At 40.3% G+C, this 21,398-nt stretch overlaps 1 protein-coding gene across 1 annotated transcript in view; it reads right to left on the reverse strand.

Annotated features, from left to right (window-relative positions):
* SEMA3G (semaphorin 3G) overlaps nt 1–21,025 on the reverse strand; it is a 98,078-nt gene extending 77,053 nt beyond the window's left edge. The window contains exon 1 of the mRNA XM_070937061.1: nt 20,905–21,025. Within this exon, the coding sequence (XP_070793162.1) occupies nt 20,905–21,025 (121 nt within the window). The remainder of the gene's footprint in view (nt 1–20,904) is intronic.
* Between the last annotated feature and the right edge of the window lie 373 nt (nt 21,026–21,398).

The following is a 21,398-nucleotide window of genomic DNA, read 5'->3' on the forward strand; positions in this document are numbered from 1 at the left end:
AATAAGAATTATTTTTAAAAAAATCTCGCAGGACTGCAAAATCTCAGCATTCTTGCTTAAGCATCTCGCTTGATTTGACGATTTTGTACAATTTTATTCCTTTAAAAAATATTAGTGCCCAGCATTTTAAAAGACTGAAAAATCATCTTACTACTAATTGATATTATTATTATTACAGTACATCTCATTGTTATAAATTCCAAAGTGGTTGGCAACATTTGTGGCTAGGAAAGCCAACATAAAAATACAAGTTTTGAACAGCATGCCAATATTCTCTACCAAGAAAACATCTTTGCACATCCCCCATAATCCACAATCCAAAATAACAATAGGATCTCCTGTAAAGGCTGCAGAAGCTTTTTGTGGTTGTGTCAGGAGTTGCCTTGTTTTAATTCAGCTCTGCCTGCTTTTGGGATACCATGTTCTGTATGAAAAATAAAAGTCTTTCTCTATTATCTCTAAAAGGCTTAGTACAAAGCCTTTTACAGTGCATACAGTACAAAAAAACCAAGATAATAAATTACTCATATATCAGGGTATTCTAGGATGAAGGAGTGACCCATCAGCATTTTTAAAAATCATATAGGCAACAAAGTGCTTTGTATGCGATGTTAACCATATAAGGCAGAAGGAAGCACTGAAACCAATGAGAAATTGATACACTGTGTGATAGGTGGTAGGTGATGGATAGATGGATGGATGGATGGATACAGACAGACAGACAGAATTTTAACCAATGCTGGTATCTGCTCTTGCAGAGGACACATTCAACTATTGTTGCTGACAATATTTTTTTTTTTTAAATTTCATTTGGAGAATTGATATGGCAGCCTATATTAAGTAACTTTCCTTTTTACCCATTGGTCCTCTCTACTGATTGAGGGCAGAATTATAACTCAACAAGTTTCATTTATCCTAGACTTCCATATGATCTCCTAAAACAAAAAAACTTTGCATCCAACATTTCCCAGTCCCTGAGCACTCTCACTCCTCCTCACTGTCCAGAATTTAAGATGTTTTTTTTCTTTGTAAATAATTTTGCAATTCTGAAAACCTTCAGATTCCCCAGATATATTCAGATTATTGCGTTGATACATTCTGGGTACTTCAGCTCCATGTTTGCCAGAAGAAAATAGGATATGCAAGGACATAGTTTGAAACTTATGCTCTTCATATCTTTGTCCATGGTAGAAAACCATAACTTTCCTGAGATTTAAAAAGGGTAAAAGAGCAGTTGTCATCTACACAAGTCTGATCAGTTTTCTACCTAATCAGTTTGTGGACATGAAAGTATCATCAAATATGTCCACAGGTTTCATTCAAGTCTTGACTGAAGAAAGCAGAATCCCACAACTTTCTTTTCTTCAGCAGAGACCAACTTTTCCTTTGCATCTAAAGTCTAGGCTTTCAACTGTTTTTCCCTCACATTTACTGTTGTCAAAATAGCGGCCTCCTTTTTCGTCACCCGATTTACCAGCAAGCAAGGAAACCCTGGAGTCTGTGCTGACAGCTTTTTCTCACAAAAGGAAGCAGATATACAAACAGATCCCCTCCACATCTATTCACCAAGGTTCAGCCATTAAGCAAAGAGCAGCTTCCTCTGGTCCTTGCTTATGATGATTATGATGAATGCCTTCTGTAAAATCTCAACTTGGCTTTTGACAAGACCTCATGCAAACTATCCTCTCCATATTATTGTGTCACCATGCTACTTTGGGAGAAGATGAAAACCTGGCTTTGCTTCAACAGTTCCTTTTCACTTAAAACCAAGGCTATAAACTGATATATCTGCTGCTGGCAGGACATATGGGAGATTGCCAAACAACGGCCCCATATAGTCTGAGAATGGAAACTCATGGGATTGGTAAACCAAGCTCTCCTCTGAAATCAATGTATTCCCTCCCTTGGAGATCATTTTTCTTTTTTTTTTCCATTGAGGAAAACATAAAAAATACATTTTGCAACTATTGTTATACTTGTAAGGGCAAAAGTGGATTAGGTACAGCTTGACATCCACTGATTTTGATCAATACCATTGATTAACTGCTTTCCATGATTTCACACAAGAGGATTTTTTTCCCCCAAGTCTACCTAGAGTTGCCTGGAACTAAATCTAAGATCTCCTGAGTCCTATTCGTGGGCTTTACAACTAAGTTACAGTCCTGTTCCTCTAACTTTGAAGGAAAGGTCAAAAGGCCCCCCTCCCCTAAAAACCTAATTTCTTTAGGAAATTATTATTTACAGACATTTTTCAATCATTTGCGTAAGGAGTAATGGAAACAGCTTAGTTAATGAAATCCTCAGAAAATGCTTGCTCTGATGAAATCCCAAATGTAATCAAGAAACAAGGCAACTGCATGAACAGGGCACCTGAGGGTCACAAGTACAAGGAATAGATGATTCTGCTGAAATACTGTATATGGTATATAAGATTTGCAAATATGTCAATGGCAACAGCTTTGGGAAAGAGGAATTTGAAGGGGGAGGGGAGACAATGTATTAATTATGGCATAATTGCTAATTTATTTATTTGTTTGTTTGTTTGTTCAATTTATATGCCGCCCTCCTCCGAAGACTCAGGGCGGCTTACAATGCACTTATAGCAATAGCCTTCATTCTTTTGTATATACCTGCTTAGTAGGGCTTTTGGCCCCCATAAGCGGTGTTTCTACAAAGTCAGGTTATTGCCCCCACAATCCGGGTCCTCATTTTACCTACCTTGGAAGGATGGAAGGCTGAGTCAACCTTGAGCCTGGTAAGATTTGAACTTGCACTAATTGCAGGCAGCTGGCAGCTAAGTGCTACATAACAGCACTTAGTCCGCTGCACCACCAAGGCTCATCAAATGTGCTGATTGATGCTAGACACTGTGGATGCAAGCTAAGTAATATTAATAAACATTGATAAGATAATAGGACAATCTAAAAGGGGTTGGTTTAAGGGGGGCTTATGGAGAAGTAGCTATAAAAAGTGTACTGTTGAAGCAGTAGCCTTTGCACAGGCCAGTGGGAGTGACTCCCCATATCCTTTCTTCTGTACAGAATAAACCTTTTGCAAATCTCCACCTCAGAGTATGGTTTTATTGGGCATTGCACACTGGACAGAACCAGTTTTCTGGGACAATGTGACATCCTGTAACTTTGTTTCCCAGAAGGTCACTGTTCTCTCCAAAATATCCATTTCTTAAAGTTGTTAAAAAGCTTGAATTCTCCACTACCACCACAAGAAAGACCTACACACTTTGCAAATGTCTTGAACATGAACATTTTCATCCATTATGTTCATGCTGAGAATATAGCAGCAGTTCCTATCTAAGATGGTCTTGGTCTTCTGTGGGCCAAATCACATTCATGTTTAGCAGCAACACTTGCACATGGCAGCCAAAGATTTTACTGAAAATAAGCTTCATGGAAGTGCTGCAGCTATTTTGCTTCTTCAGCAGCGAGCTTTAATCACGTACCACTACTGATAAAGCCAGGTCTCCACAAAGTACTGTGGTATTGTCAGAACATCACTCTTAAATTTGGAAGAATCAAAATAAAACTTTGAAAAAGATTTTGTGTTCGGATAGGATTTTCATCATTGCTCATTTTCTTTTTGCCTTTCAATCAAATATGTAAACATCAATAAATACTACGCATTTATTTTTTAAAATTGCCATTTTTAACACCTCATGTTTTAAAAATTCCATGTCTGGCAAAGACTACTATATATCCCATCTTTATATTAGAAAAGCCAAAGCTGGAAGACTCTGTTTCAAACAACTCTTTTTTTCCACTACAACAATGTGTTTTAAAAATCAGTCTCTTTTTCACCATTCATTTCTCCTAGATCTCATTATACACTAGGCAGCTTCTCCCTTAAAAATGTGGGCAATATATGGTAGACAGTATGCAGTCTCGGTACATAACCATTTCTCCTCAGTATTCATACCAGGGTGCCTGTCTCAGAATGATGAAAGGGTTGGAACTGGACATCAGAACTAAAGGTTCAAACCAACTTGATACTTTTTCAATGATCTGCTGCTTTTCAATCTAGCCTACCTTAGAAAACTTATTGCAGATGAAATGATAAAAACTAGAGCTGTGCAGCTATTCCAATCCTGTTTCAGAAGGCATGCAAGTCCAAACAGCACCAATTTCCAACACCACCTGCTTTCTCAGGATCACAAGGCAGCTGCAGAGAGCAAGTCCACAACTGCAGAAACAGGTAAGATACTACAGGCAGCTCCTAGAGTTATGTTTCTATGTGCTTGGAAATCCAAACACTATAAAACCACTATAAAAACTTAAGTTTCTTAAGTAAATAGTACAAGTCATTCTAGACTTACGACCACAATATCATAAGTCAGTGTGATTATAAAGTGAGTGATCACATGCCCAGATCTAATTTTATGATCATTTTTATCATGGTTGCTAAGTGACTCATATGGTCATTAAGCTCAGCTCCTCAAGAAGCAAAGGTATGAATACCGATTACTGAGATATATCTGCAGCTGGGCTGTATTATAGCCGTTGCCAGTGGTCAGCTCTTGTTGGGAACAACCATGTCAACCTGGGATCCATCATTCCTGCTTTGCATTCTGAACTGGCTGACTAACCTTGGTGACTCCACTTTTGAACTGTTCCAGAGTGCATCTTCCTTTCTGAATCTGTGCTCTGTTTTGACTTTACACTGAACTCTCCAACCACCCAACTCTCAAGCAAAACCTTGCTTTCCTATATATATTTCTGAAGGACAGATGCTGTCTCTCCGCCTGTCTGTGATTGTTTGGTACTTAGTAGTAAACTATTTGCAAATCAAGTTGGTATGTGTGCACATGATCAATCTGAAATAGGACATTTTGTTCAAGTTTTCCAAAGAAAATTATTACTTATCTGTTTACTACTGTTTATCGTAGTACAACATGAATTATCATTAATCTATTGTATTAATTCCTACTTGCATAGGCACTTGCCAAAACCTAGATATCATCAACATATGCTCACTGATATACATGTTAGCCCTTTTCTTCATAACTATATCTGCACCTTTACTTCCTTCAGTGTAACTCTGGTCTATAGGTCAGACCAACTCCATTCAGATTTACAGGATTGCTTCCTTCCCCTTTCTCTTAGTTTTTCACACACACACAAATACCTGTTTTTTCTTTCTCTCACTGCATTGGTCAATTCATTCCCTTTGCCACTTATAGTACTCATAGTATACATTCCAAGCTGCAGTCTTTGACATGTATTTATTTATTGTGTTTATGCACCACTAGTCTCAGAAAACAACTCAAGGCACCTTACAAATGAAAACCACAAAAACATAATGCAAACCATAAAATCAGAATGCTCTCATATTGCAGCAATAGGCCCACTGATGACCATTCATTCATTCTGAAGCAACTTCCTATTTAATAGTTTTAGTTTCTGGAAGACCAACAATGAGGGTGCTATCCTTATATCAATGGGGAAGTTATTCTCTAATACAGGGGCTGCAACTGAAAAACACTGCCTATGAACCCCATCTCTTCACCCTCTCTCACCTGTGGCAACTTTAGATGATATTGATAGCAAATCAGTACTGGAAGAATTTGGTGGACCATTTCTGAATGGAGAAGGAGACCCTGGAAGTCCCTGAGTGCCAAGCCATTGATAACTTTAAAAGGTCAAAACCAACCCCTGAATTGCACCTGACGACTTATTGGTAACCAATGCGGCAACTTCAAAAGAGGTGTTGCATGACTGTAGTGGCTCTAATCTGCTAATATAATTAATACCTTGTAATAATTATAGTTTCTGAACAGTTTTCAAAGACAGCTGCATGTAAAGCACACTGCAGAATCCAAATAGGGAGGTGATGACAGAACAGCACCATAGCTTACTGGGACAACAGCTCTCTCCTCCAGGTATTGATGTCACAGATGGATGATGGCTCACCTGACTACAGTTTTCATCTACTTCTCAGGCAAAAGCTGTGAGTTCAGGATGAGTTTTGATGATTTAGAATGGTCTTTTATGCTTCCAGTTGTGAAGGAGATGAACTCTTGCTCAGATTTTTTTTACCAGGAATTCAGTCTTATCATGAAACAGCGAAGATAATAGTAAGTGAAACTATTATCTTCACTGTTTCATGATAAGACTTTGAATATAAATCGTGCTACATCATATAAAGGACAAGACAAGGTTGCCCAATTCTCCCTTTCTGATTTTATTGAACCATTAGCAGAAAAGATTCAATAGGAGAGTATTTTAGAGTTAAAATGGCAAGACAAGTATACTGCTCAAAAAAATAAAGGGAACACAAGCAGACATCCGAGATCTGAATGAATGAAATAGCCTTATTAAATATTTTGTTCTTTACATACAGTAGTTTATACACTGCTCAAACAACTAAAGTACAAAACTACTGTATGTAACGAACAAAGTATTTAATAAGGCTTCATTCAGATCTCGGATGTCTTCTGCTTGTGTTCCCTTTATTTTTTTGAGCAGTGTATATAAATTCAAAGTGTGCAGTTATTGTTACTCATCCAAGGGAGTCTTTAGAATTAATAATGGAATATATACAACAATACAGTATAGAATCTTGGATAAGCAACAATAAGACACGATTGATTGCATGGAAATTCTCCAAAGAGGAATAACAATTCCTAAGATAAACATCAGGGTTTAATATTACTATTAAATCAATAAAATAATTAGGAATTTACTTAGCTAGAAAATAATATGTACTCTAGAATAATTTGTAAATCTGAAAGAGTGTAATGGACATTCTTAGATGAAAAAAGTTGAACACATTTTGGCTAAGGAGAATGTTAACAATAAAAATGAACATTCTTCCAAGAGTTAGTTTCCTGTTCCAAATGATTTCAATAAACATTGATGAAAAGATGCTGAATGAGTGGTAAAGACAAAATGTGTAATTTCATCTGGTTAAATAAACAAACAAGAATTAAACTTCAGATTTAAACTTCGATTCAGACTAAGAAAGGAACAGGATTTGCAGAAATAACTTTGGATGATTGTTAAGTATGAACTCTGTTCAAAGCAGCTTATTAAATGCATAGAATAAATATGATATATAGGATATATTTTTAATAATTCTTTATTTATGTCTTTAGTTATTTAATAAAATACAGATTTTATAGGATAAATATTTTTAAAAAGAATAAAAAATAAATATATATTTTTATGAAGAGATCTATGCTGAAAAGTTTGATCATTGGACAAAAAAATCTTGACAGCCTGCAAAAATAAAATTGTTCGAGATTTTTTCCTTAGGATTGTCAAAAGTGCTTCAAGTATTTTAAATGAGCAGTCTAGTCCAGAAGGAATTGAAAAAACAAGGTGAACATGCTCAGAATGTTTGACTGAATTTGAAGTGCTTGTCATACAAAATACAGAACACTTGCTGGATTTTTTATGTAAGTTGGTATTGAAATGTGATTCAGAGACCAAGGTAGTTAAAGATTACATAATCAAAAAGAGAGACAGAACTTAAATGATATAATTGACAAGCAACAATGAGAGCATTAATGGAAGACGAGCATCAGATTCACTGTGAACAATACACTGTAAGAAGGTTCTTCTGCTGATAAATTATCCCAGTGATAATTGTTAAAAAGTTGTGTAACTGTAACAACTGGAATGTTTTACTATATCTGGTGGTAATGCCATAAATAATTCAGCTATTATTTAGATGATTTACTGCAAGATGCAACAAACTCTAAGAATTGGCTTTCCTTTTCTCCCACATATTTTTCTGTTAAATATTACTAAACTTAATCTATCTACAAAATACACTGAGCTCACTTTATATAGGGTAACTGTCCACAGAATACTTTATGCTTTTTATTGGAAATCACATCTCACTCCTTCATTAAAGAGATGCCGACTTAAATTGTGGAAGTGTACAATAATCCCCAAAATAATGGCATTCTGAAAAGAAAACTGATTTTAGTTTCAACTTGAAACTTTTATGGAGTACAATTACACAGAAGACTTGCCGAGACATCTAAAGTTCTAAACTCTTTAGTTAAAACTGTTTATTTTTATTATATAGAAAGTCTTGTTTTAAATTTTTTTTAATAGTAATTAAATGTAGCAGTGTATTTATTATTAAATGTAACAATATAAATACTCTTTCTGACAGTTTAACAGTAGAAAATGTTAAAATGGCTAAACAGTCTTAAAATTATTTGATTTTTATTCTAATCCAAATTAATACATAAGGATAAAAACGAGATGTTTCTTCCAATGGAAAAGTTTGTATTTTCTTCTAGTTTTATCTTGTTCTGAAAACATTTCCATGTAATATCAGTATTTTGCAAATTCTGCACATCTTTCTTTTTTCTCTTCTTTTCCTTTCAAAACAAATATTGTACAAAAATCAAAAGTTATCATTGGTGGCAATAGAGATACTTCATCAGAAATGGCTTGCTTTAGTTCACTTTGAACCTGCTTTGTCCTACCCAGATCTGAGCAGCATCCAAAGCACCCATTCAAGACTTCCACACCATCTCAGGCTCAGCCCAGGATAAAAAGGCAGAGTATTATCAGTGTGGTATCTCACCCCAAAACTAATGGGGGATGTCTCCCATTAGCCTCATCAAGAGGTGAATGACTCACAACAAGTCATTCAAAGCATGCTGGATCCTATAAATGATGCCATAGCCATCAACTAACACTTTGACTGACACCATCCCTTCTGGTTTGACAGATTGACCAACAGATTGACGTTTCTTGTGGCTTTGATTAATTGAGGCTTTCCATAACAGTTTTTAAAAAGCAAGTTTCACACGCAGAATTCCTTTCTAATCATAAGGAATTCCCTTATCATTTTTGGCACCTTTTGATTAGTAAACCTCAAGTACAACTGAAGTCCAGGAGAATCTCTGATCTAGACATGACCTTGCAGGCCAATACATTGTTGCATCTCACCCACCACAAGGCCCAGGCAATGTACTGACAAACTGTGCTCACAGGATACACACAGGCATTCCAAGCCATTGTCTTTACAATATTAGAGGGAATAAAATGCAGACAAAAATACTTTGTAACAAAAAGACCATGGCCTTATTTTCTTACATGTGACTACATAGAGTAAAGGAAATGTAGCTGATCCTAGGCAATGGAAAACAACATGCAGGCTTTATTTATACATTTAAAATATTTATATTTATAAATTACTTTTCTGCCCATCAAGGTCCTTAGACTAATTTAAACCAGGAAGTCAAGAAAATTACAACAGAGTAAAAGACAAAGCAAAACAATATTTAGAACTAGGGATGGGATTGTGCCAACCTGATCTTTGCTGGGAACTGTTTTGTCTAATTTAGTACATCTTCATTTCTCACTCATGGAACATTTTACCCTCTCGGTCTACCCCATCCAATCCAAATCAACCATTCAGTGACTCCTAAAGCCACGTTCTTATTTTCTGCCACTTCTCTTATTTTGAGGTAGGCCTCAAATGAAGTTAGGAATGTGATCTTAGAGTTGTTTATTTGGCTGCCTATCTACCCAAGGGACTCTAAAATAAAAACAAAAACAAACCGCTTGTATTGATCCATTAAAAAAAAAGTGGACTGAGGCTCCTAAAAATCACATTATACTGTGTAGCTCAATGAACAAACCACATCCATTCCATTTTTATTATTAAGAATGTAAAATACAAATGAAAATAAAAGTGATAGGAAAGTGGGAAAGGAAGAAAGAGAGAAAGGAATAAAATAGGACAAGAAAAAAAGGCACTGACTTCCAATTTTTTTCAGTGCAATAAAATGCAAATGTAAATGCAAACTAGAATTACAGCCTCAACTTTTTATTACATCATTCTAACAAATACTAGCCAGTTCCATAAGAAACTAGTTTAATCAGGAAAACCCCAAAGTAAAAATTTCATATATTTTTTTCTGTCTCAAGCACAAAATCCAGAAATGCTTTCCGGGTAGAAATAAAACTGGATATATTTTTTCTCTGATTAAAACATCAATTTTGCCATCTCTGTTAGTTCTGACACTTTTTCCATCCAGTGCTCTATTGTGGGGATTGATGTCTCTCTCCATTTCCGTGTATTCAATTCTTGGTGCAGTTAACATATATAGTAATAAAGCTCCAAATCTTCTCCCCCCCCCCCCCAAATTCCTTATCCAGTAATCCTAAAAGAAAAACTTCTGGTCTTGATTTTATGCTGATTTTTTTATTTTAGAAGAAATATCCTTCTGGGTTCAGCTCCAAGTGGGGAAAAAGACACTGGAAACATGGAGACTGCTTGGAAATATGGTTTAATGGTGGACAGGATCACATGGCTTGAGTTCCTGAACAGAAAAGGGGGTGAGATACAGTGAGTCCCCGGGTTTTATGCTTACTCTGGCTTTGAACTTCCTGGGGCCCCGAAAGAGTATCCTGATTGGTTGTCAGACTCCCAGGGGGTGGGGGTCTTAGCTAGCCTTGCTGGCTGATGTAATCTTCCCAGGTGCCATGTGGTGAGTTTCTGTCCTAGATGGGTCCCATTGTGTTAGTTTCTGTTGCTATTGTGTTGCAGATGGGTCCTATTGTCAAAGATTGAGTTTCTGCCTCTGGCCCATTAACAAAGGGGAGGGGGAGGCAGGAAGGTGGGAGTTGCTTTGTCTTTAAAACATGTTTCTCCATTTCTCAACCAGGGAAACATAACATTCTGCCTTTTTAATATTTCCTAAAATATTTCATTCTTCCAAGAAAGGGGTGGGTGCTAACTTCCTACAGATACAAACCACATCCATTCCATCAACCTCTCAACATTCAGTCTCAGTGCCCAAAGGAAGAGCCACGGTTTCACAACTGACTTACCAGATTTGTGCTGCAAAAGTTGCATAGCAAACAGCATTTCTTTATTTCTGCTGCCATGTAGGTAGGCATCATGCAGAATCTTGCAGCCCCGTTGCCATCGCCCAGGTTATCTTGACAGTGTGACTCTCATGTTCCTGAGTTTTGGCACCTGGTTCTCCTCCCACAATGTTATTATGCAGTTATATATGTTTTTCGATAAGGATGGAGAATCCCATATTGGAAAAGAATGAGTCACTTCCTCAAATGACACCTGTACATTTCTATATTTATTTTTTAATCTATAGGTTTCCAACAGATTCATCCACTTGTTTTACACCTGAATAAGCTCAAATGGTAGCTTTAAAATAAGGTTTTAAGCCACAGAATTGAAAGAGAAGACATTTAGATATGCAGAATGGTATACCTGTATTCTTATATTAGGAGGTTTAGGGCTCTCTGAACTTGCTTGTTTTCTTATAGATGTTTCATCACCCTAACTAGGTAACATTATCTGTGTTAGTAAGGAGTGCTGTTTGCTGTCAGTTTATATTCTAATGGCTTGCCCTGTCAGTGTTGGTGGGGGTGCTCTTAGAAATTATTTGGTTGGGCTATTTACTGTTGGCTTCTTTGGCAATTTCTTGATTGGGGTATTGTTTACTTGATTGTTGGTCTGATAATCTTGTAATTAATCTATGCTGATCTGCTGATTGCTAATGGAGAAGTGCTTGTGTGTTTTTGTTCTCTTTTTGGCTGGTTGATTGTCTCTTTTGCATAGCATATAGATGCTGTTAATGTCAATGTGTCTATTGATGGCTAATTTGTCAGAGTGCCAGGTTTCTAGAAATTCCCTGGCATCTTTGGACTTGGTCTTGGAGTTAGATTAACTTCAAGATTAACTTCAGACCAACAATCAAGTAAGCAATACCCCAATCAAGAAACTGCCAAAGAAGCCAACAGTAAACAGCTCAACCAAAAAAACTCTAAGACCACTCTCAACAACACTGACAGGGCAAGCCACTAGAATATAAACTGAGAGCAAACCGCACTCCTTACTAGCACTGATGATGTTTCCTAGTTTTGGTAATGAAACATCTACAGGAAAACAAGTTCAGAGAGCAGCAAGGACCCCTCATTTCAACCCTGAGCTGCAAATATTCTCCTTTATTGGGTGGCCTAACTGCAAGAAACACATACACGTGCAAATTCAGCATTTGTTATATTTTTTCCCAGGCCCAAACCTTCCCTGTCTGGTCTATTGTGTATGATTGGGTCAATGAAGCAGGAGCCAGACTATCAGAGTGCCCTACTCGATAAATAAACTGCTGTTTAAAAATAAACAACATAAGAAAGGAAGTAGGGTGAATGAGAAGTAAGCAAGACATTTCAACATATGAATGGAGAAAAACGATGTTTGGCCCTGCTTCTTTGGAAAGTAAAAGGGGGAAGAACGCCTTCTGGGCATTAGGCATGATCAACAGCATAGTTCTATCTCCAAACACCTGCTCTCTCCAATAATTATTTCAGAGTTGAGTTATCCTAGGCCCACCTAATCCATCGCCTGGTGCTGGAGAGATTCAGAATTTAGCTCAATTTACACTCAAGGCTCAGGAAGCTCCTTCCCTCCCTCCACCCACTCCTGAAAGCAGAGTTTTGATTGACTGGCAATTGTTGGGATTTTCTGACTGCTTATTTTATTTATTTATTTATTTATTTTATTTTATTTCAAATTTATATACCGCACCTTCTCCCAAGGGACTCAGGGCGGTATACAGCCAGATAAAAACATACAATACAAACATTAAGAACAATTAAAAGAATATATATTAATTTGGCCCCAGTTTAAAATGACAAACCAATTAAAAATTAAAAATTTAAAAATATGTTAAGCCAGACCGGCTTGATGAAAAAAGAAAGTTTTACGGGCACGGCGGAAGGCACCGAGGACTTGGATTCTCCTTATCTCAGGGGGCAGCTGGTTCCATAGGGTAGGTGCCCCCACAGAGAAGGCCCTCCCCCTGGGGGTCACCAGCCTACATTGTTTGGCTGATGGCACCCCAAGGAGGCCCTCTCTGTGGGAGCGCACAGGTCGATGGGAGGTTGTCGGTAGCAGCAGGCGGTCTCAAAGATAACTAGGTCCTATGCCATGGAGTGCTTTAAAGGTGGTAACCAACTCCTTGAAGCGCACCCAGCAGACCACTGGGAGCCAGTGCAGCTCGTGCAAGAGCGGTGTTATGTGGGAGTGCCATGCAGCTCCCGTAATTATCTGCGCGGCCGCATTCTGGACCAGTTGGAGCCTCCGGGTGCTCTTCAAGGGGAGCCTCATGTAGAGAGCGTTGCAGTAGTCCAGGCAAGAGGTGACGAGGGCATGAGTGACTGTGCACATGGAATCCTGATCAAGAAAGGGTCGCAACTGGCGAATCAGGCGAACCTGACAAAAGGTCCCCCGGCTACAGCTGTCAGATGTTCCTCCAAGGAGAGCTGCGTATCCAGGAGGACTTCCAGATTGCACGCCCTCTCCGAGGGGGGCAAAGACTCGCCCCCAATAGTCAGCGATGGAGTCAGCTGACTATATTGGGATGCCGGGAACCACAGCCATTCAGTCTTGGAAGGGTTGAGCTTGAGCCTGTTCCTCCCCATCCAGATCCGCACAGCCTCCAGGCACTGAGATATCACTTCAAGGGCATCGTTGGAGTGGCCTGGGGTGGAGATGTACAGCTGGGTGTCATCAGCATACTGGTGGTACTTCACCCCAAAGTCACGGATGATCTCACCCAGCGGCTTCACATAAATGTTGAACAAAAGGTGCGAGAGGACCGACTCCTGAGGCACTCCACAGATGAGAGGCCTCGAGGTCGACCTCTGCCCCCCTGCCAACACAAACTGACCGGTCAGAGAGAAAGGAGGAGAACCACCATAACACGGTGCCCCCCATCCCCAACTCTTCCAACCGGTGCAGCATGATACCATGGTCGATGGCATCAAAAGCCGCTGAGAGGTCTAACAGGGCTAGAACAGAGGAGCAACCCCTGTCCCGAGCCCTCCAGAGATCATCTACCAACGCGACCAATGCCTTTTCCATGCTGTGCCCAGGCCTGAAACCCGACTGGAATGGATCTAGATAAGACGTTTCCTCCAGAATTGTGGAAACTGTCGTGCGACCACACTCTCAACAACCTTCGCCACGAAGGTGGCACCAAATGAGAGGTACAGCTCTGGGACAGGCAGTTATATTTCCAAAAATTAAAGGACCACCCAGCAGTGGTGAAAAAGCAAGAAGTAATACAAGATGGTTTACACAGGGAATTTTTTTAAATACACAGACATACTACTATCAACAGTCCAAAAACAATTTGCCAAAGACATCCCTCTACAATAAAGTGGCTTACATACATGTGTATGTGTGCATGCATCTGTTTACATGCATGCACAAGTGCTGTGCTTGCTTATGGTTATTGAACCTGTATGTGTGCTACCATTTTTTTTCCTCAAAGGTGCACTAAGCTATGGCCATAAAGCAGAACAGTGGTAATGGGGAGATGAGAGTGTCCTACAGCTGCCTCTTCTCTGCTTCCCATTTCAAGATCAATTAGGAGGCACAGACATTATCTAATCCTAATCTTAATAAAAGGAAAAGGGGAAAATATTTTTTTTAAAAAATCACCTAATGGATGCTACAAGTCAATATGAATTGGGGGTGGGAGGCACCGTATTGCGGTGGTTCTCCTCCTTTCTCTCCGACCGGTCGCAGTTTGTGTTGGCAGAGGTCGACCTCGAGGCCTCTCGTCTGTGGAGTGCCGCAGGGATCGGTCCTCTCGCCCCTTCTGTTCAACATTTATGTGAAGCCGCTGGGCGAGATCATCCGTGGCTTCGGGGTGAGATACCATCAGTACGCTGATGACACCCAGCTGTACATCTCCACCCCAGGCCACCCCAACGATGCCCTTGAAGTGATGTCTCAGTGCCTGGAGGCTGTGCGGTTCTGGATGGGGAGGAACAGGCTCAAGCTCAACCCTTCCAAGACTGAGTGGCTGTGGCTCCCGGCATCCCGATATAGTCAGTTGACTCCATCACTGACTATTCGGGGCGAGTCCTTGGCCCCCACAGAAAGGGCTCACAATCTGGGAGTCCTCCTGGATATGCAGTTGTCCTTGGAGGAACATCTGACGGCTGTAACCAGAGGGACCTTTTATCAGGTTTGCCTGATTCGCCAGTTGCGGCCCTTTCTTATCGGGATTCCCTGTGCACAGTCACTCACGCCCTCGTCACCTCTCGCCTTGACTACTGCAATGCTCTCTACATGGGGCTCCCCTTGAGGGGCACCCGGAAGCTCCAGCTGGTCCAGAATGCAGCAGCGTGGGTAGTGATGGGAGCAGCATGGCGCTCCCATGTAACACCGCTCCTGCACGAGCTGCACTGGCTCCCGGTGGTCTTCCGGGTGCGCTTCAAGGTGTTGGTTATCACCTTTAAAGTGCTCCATGGCATAGGGCCTAGCTATCTTCGAGACCACCTGCTGCTACCGACGACCTCCCACCGACCTGTGCGCTCCCACAGAGAGGGCCTCCTCGGGGTGCCATCAGCCAAACAATGTAGGCTGGTGACCCCCAGGGGGAGAGCCTTCTCTGTGGGGGCACCTACCCTCTGGAATCAGTTGCCCCCAGAGATAAGGAGAATCCAAGACCTCAGTGCCTTCCGCCGTGCCCTTAAAACCCACTTTTTCCAGCAAGCCGGGCTGGCTTAGGAAGAAATTTTTTAAATTTTTTAAATGTTTAATTGGTTTGTGGTTTTTTAAATTTTTGGGCCAAATTTATATAGATTTTAATTGTTTTTAATATTTGTATTTCATGTTTTTAATTCTGGCTGTGCACCGCCCTGAGTCCTCAGGGAGAAGGGCGGTATATAAATTGAAAATAAAATAAAAAATAAATAAATAAAAAATATTGGATCCTTGTGAGCTCTGTGGTTTGCTGTAGAAAGTTATTTCATTGGAATTCCTACCTATCGATTCTTTTGTTTAAGATCCCATCAGGCAGTTCATGGCACCTTGAACATGAGACAATTGTTGAGTATTTGCTAAAATAGATCAGGAAGCCTCTCCCTAGAATTACATATGAGTTGAGCTACTCATTCACATTTTTAGAGTCTGTTCCAAGTGCCTTGATTATCACTGGAATAAGTTCTGGTTTTGCTTTCAGTAATAGCTCTAGTTATTGTTTCTGTCAGTATTCATATGGGTACTTAAGGCCTCACCAAGTTTAACACAAAGCTGGACATATACCTAAGTGACTTGTACCAGAGAAGTAAAGGAACCATAGACTAACCTAAATATACTAGATAGCATTCTAGACATCATTTTGAGATAGGAACCATGTAAGCTTTTTCTCCTTATATGATTAAATAAAAATAAGAGAACTGACTGTGGTTGAGATCACTCTGGGTGAGGTGTGTTCAATGAAATAAAATCTTCTGTCCCTATTTTACTCTGATTCTCAAAATTAATTCTCTCTCTTGGAGAGCCTATGAGCCATTTGCAGTGGCCATATGCAGTAACCAACTATAAGTAGGCAGAGGGTAAATAGCTTTCCTCCTGAGTAAAGTAACTAGAATTCTGATAAAACACTCTCCTAGTTTACCATGTCTTGGGAATGCAATCTATAAATAACTGGGAGAAAAGTTCTTTATAAGATTTTTTTTTTCCAAAAGTGCAGAACAAAGAGCCTTTCTCAAACACATTTTCTGGCTATATCCATATGTTTGGATTTATATAGTTCTTTGATTGCAGAACTGTGCTACCCAGTATAAGCTTCCAAAAAACTAAAGTAGTATATTGACAGTGACAAGTGGCTGGTTGCATTATTATTTTAAAGCAGCTCTAACATTTTCCCCGCTTCTCAGATGAGGCACATGGATAGCCTACGGCATTCCTCCTAGAATAATTCCACATAGACCCTCATATAAATATACCCCTTCTTGGATTCAAGATTCTCAGATCATAGCCTATCAGAATGGATCTTAGCCAGAAGGACCAGGTCTGTCTTTGGGAAAAAAATCTCCATAGCTATTCAGTCTAAGCCAGCACCAACCCAAACTCTTCTGTTTTACATTTCCTGCCCTCCCACAGTTGCTCCTAAAAGCAGATTTTCCCTATTTCCTTTAGTCTATTTGAGGTTATACTATCTTTGTTTGCTGGCCACGATGTTTCTTTTTGCATGGAGCAGCATCTTAGAGAAAAGAGAACTTTTGTTTGGAAAGTGAACTATTTGTCTAAATAGATGCAGATGCAGCTACTTCAGCAATACCTCAGTACGATGTGGTACTTAAAATGACTCATAAGGGTAGAAGTGCCAATAGCTATTCCTCTGAGATGCACATGTGAATTTTACTACTGGCTTCTGTGGGAACAAACCATCAAAAGAGCAACTTCTGCTTTTCACTACAATGCAAGGTTGTGGTCACTAGTGGGTGGCTTCTTGGATTTCTTACTGCCACCAACCTTCATAGTCCACAACAAGGATAAGTTTCGAAGATTATAAAATCCCCACATCCCCTTCATACGGCCCCCAAGTGCCCTTTTTTGTGGCAATCTGATCATCACTGTTCAAAATGGAACGCAGAGTTTATTTCCATTTTGTGATGCAAAACAGAAGAAAACTAACATACTGTAAATCCTAAACTAAACATATCACAAAGAAGGAACAATCCAAACAATTCTGCTTAAACAACTATGCTTATATAAGTTGTGTCTCCACTCCCTTTGTAACTCTCAGATCTTCAAAACGGTCTGTTCAGCCTTCAGAACATCCCACCCCGTCCCTAAATTGCATCAAACCAGGATCACCCAAGGAATGTTCAAATTTATTAGACATAATACTTACATCGAGTGACATGTGTTCCAGTTCATCGAAATTCCTGTTTTTCTCTTTATTGTGGGAATCTTCTGTAATGTCACAGAGCACCAGAGCTCCCTATTCAGCCTTTAAGTCCAATATTGACAAAAGGACTAACATAATAATGATTACTCCTCACCTCCAATGCTTTGAACAACATTTTACCAAACTATTACAACTGAGGCTTTACTGGACACTGACAGCTTTCTCTAGTGTTCATATTTGAACAACATATTGACTCTGAAGGATATCTTCACAAAAGAAGGTTATTTTGCTATTCTAGAAGAGCTATTGAGAACAACTGCAACAATCCACTGATTATCCTCTTGACTAACTAAGCCCAACCTTAGATCAAGAATTAAGGGGTTCAGAGCTAACCTAAGAAGTAGATGGCATCTCAAATAATGAATTTAGGAAATCAAAAAGCATCCCCAATGGTAGGAAGCAAAAAAATGTCCATGACCATTGAGACAGCAAGTTCTGCCAACTGATCACTGTCCTACTGATTGGGCAGTATAACTGCTCTAAGCATTTGGCAAGAAACAATATTTCGGGACTTGGCAAGTGAATGATTAAATATACAACATTCCAATAGTGTTTCTTTATCCTGCAGAAAAGCAATATACAAATTTTCACAGTAGACATTCTAAATATGCAAATTCCACCTAGCCTCTCAGATTGACTCTCAATTGTTCTGACATTTAGGCCCAGACTCATCATTTATAATGATAAATGCAAATAATCCAGTCCATCTGATCCATCCCTGAGAGTTCAGATAACTTTACAAGCATCAGAGACACCTGAGGTATACTTCCCCTTGTTCTCACTCACACTACCTCTCCAGATACCATTGTTCCGCTTCCATTCTGGCCCAAAGAAATGCAGCCTTGGAAAAAGGCCACCTGTTTTATGATCCTTGTTTTATGATCCTTGTTTTATTATCTTTATTACAACCCTCTTCAGGGAATCCAGGTCAAGACAGAAGGCTGGGAGGAAGATAGCCCAGCAATGTCATATACAGAAGGTCCCAAGTTCAATCCTGGAGTTGTTCAGATCATGCAAGACTACCTGACCTCTGAGAAAGTCAGTAGGTTTGTAATAGATGATACCAATAAAGGATAATATTTGTAGTTCAGGGTTGAAATGAGGGATGCTTGGACCTCTTTGAGCTTAGTTGTTTTCTTGCAGACATTTCATTACCCAAACTAATGTCTGTGCCAACAAATGTCTGCAAAAACAAAAAACAAAAAAAACCATCCAAGCTCAGAGAGCACCAAGGACCCCTCACAGTCAATATCATTTATTGGTGAAAGCAGAGCCTTTGGTTTACCTTCTCACAAGTTGTCTTCAGTATTCTCTCATGAGCACAGACTGCTAACAGACAATACTTTCATGAAGAAGCATATAACTTGGTGGTGGTACAAGTAATAATTACTTTTTTAAATTATAACTTAATTAAAGGGAGAATGTATTAAACCTGCGGTTCTCAACCTGTGGTCTACGGACCCTGGGGGGGGAGGGGTGATGTCATCACAGGGGATCCACAAAAGCTTGAAGAAATGTTATGATTTGAAATTTGAGTTAAGTCTTGGAGGTCCGTGGCCATAGTCCATGGCCACAAAAGGTACTTAAAGGGGTTTCGTGGTGAAGGAAAGGTTGACAACCACTGTTTTAGACAATTGAAAAGCAATAAAAATTCCTCTGCAAATCAGAAAAAACAATAAAATCACAGCACAACACATTGCAGAATATAATCTGTGAAGATAGAAAAGCAAGTAGGAAAATAAAACTGGAAACTGTAGGTAACTTCAATGAAAGTTGCTCCGCGATTTGTGACAAAAAGCACATCCTGGGGCTAAAGACTTCGTTGGGTTGGTGATTCCTGTGAACCTGCTTTTTCCAGGCAAATGCCACTCAGCCACAAAGCTACAATAACTAGCATGTTCTTGAGATCATGCATAGAGACCCTATTAAATATGAACTGTCCTTAGGTGGGGCTGCATAAGTACAGGCATTGTTCACCGGACCATGTGAGAGAAAACTTTATGAGTGCTTGTTATATCGCCCAATCAGAAAGAAAATTAGCAAAACTCCCAGAGAGGGTTGGTTTTTCCCCCTCACTCTCTAGTGGTAAAATTTCAGGAAAGACAAATGAAATCTATCAGTATTTACCCCCAGGGCTGACAACTTTTACAAAAATCTAATGTGTAAAGTACTTAGTTTTCTTGCCTGCATGCTGATAAAATAAAGCACACTTGTTGATTTTGCTGCATCAAGTTGCTATCAAGGGAATCAAAGCATGGCACCATCAGATGATTTTGCTTTTGGATCAGTTGGTAATGCTAACTGATTTGTATGCTTGTTTGACATGCTTTTTTCCGGGTTGATTATATTGTATGTCTATTACTGGAAAACATCCTTGCAGAAATGTACAGTGCAAATTCTGATATTTCTCAATTGCATGCAATTCAACACTCCCCTCACATGCAAAAAGCATCCCATACACGCCATTTGAATTCATAACTTTTGCACTTTTGATTTGGAACATACTCCACACACCTGCACAGTGCTGAAGCCAAAATCTCCTGCCTGCCATTCTTAGATTTCCCCCCCCCCCCTTATCTATCTCGCTGTTCTTCACTTACCCCTAACCGTGATATGAACGCGCCCAGGAGAAAATGAGTCACAATTTAAATCAGTTCGAAGGATTTTAGTAATCCCTACCTCTTTAAAGAATGTGGATCTCAGTCCAAAGATTCCCCCTTTTGAGATTTCGGGACTTGTAATGAATCTAGCAAGTGCAGAATGAAGTCGCCTGACTGCTCTAACGTTGCTAGTCCCTGCAAACTATCTCGTTCGTGCACGCACTCGCTGCCCTCCGGATTTAATCAACCCACCACAAAAAAAGTGAAAGAACCAAGATTAGATTAAAAAGATCCCAAAAGATTATAGAGCTAACACTATAAAGGGATTCACCCAAACACACGTGCAGAAACGCAGATTAAAAAAAGCGAAAGTAATTGTGGAACCGGGAAGCAAGTGGAGGATATCATCCGTCCACGGCCTCTGGATCCCTCCAGTTTCGCTTGCTCAGCCTCAGTTCCCCGTCTGCGAAATGGAATCATCAGCGTCCCTATCGCCGAGGCTCAACCGATGGCAAAAAAAAAAGAAGGGAAAAAAATCAGAAAAGGCTTAGAAGGAACTGCAAAGGCGTCTCCCTTTACCTTTATAGGAGAGGCGGAGGCGAGGCACGCGGCCCTTGGCAGCCTCGCAGACGGCGACGAGGTCCCAGCTGAGCCACCACCACATTCCCAGGCCGGCGAAAAGGGCTCCCGCGCGCTGCATAGCCCCTCACTTGCCCGGCTGGGCAGCACTAGCGGCCCCGCCAGAAGTTCTTTCCAACTCCCTGGGCTTTTGTCCCGAGCCCCGCAGCCTTTCTGAGGCCGCGCGTCCAGCTGCCTAGGGGAGGCTCCAGAAGCCGGCTCGCTCGCCCGCCCTCAAGCGCGCCTTGCTCTTCAGCTGGACGCCTCCGCCGCGCATTTCCCCCGAAGTTCTGCACGCGAGGGCTCCACCCAGCTTCTAGCGCCGGAGACTGCCGGAGCCCGAGAGCCGAGAAGGAAAAGGCCGGAGGGAAGCGCGCTCTGTCTCCAAGCCCAAGACTTCCCGGCAGCTGCCCGCCTCTGAGTTGTCCGCGGCGGATGGGCAAGGGGAAGCGGGC

This window comes from Pituophis catenifer, unplaced genomic scaffold, assembly GCF_029215685.1.
Source record: "Pituophis catenifer annectens isolate HBS135680 unplaced genomic scaffold, rPitCat1.0.hap2 SCAF_2, whole genome shotgun sequence".
Lineage (NCBI taxonomy): Eukaryota > Metazoa > Chordata > Lepidosauria > Squamata > Colubridae > Pituophis > Pituophis catenifer.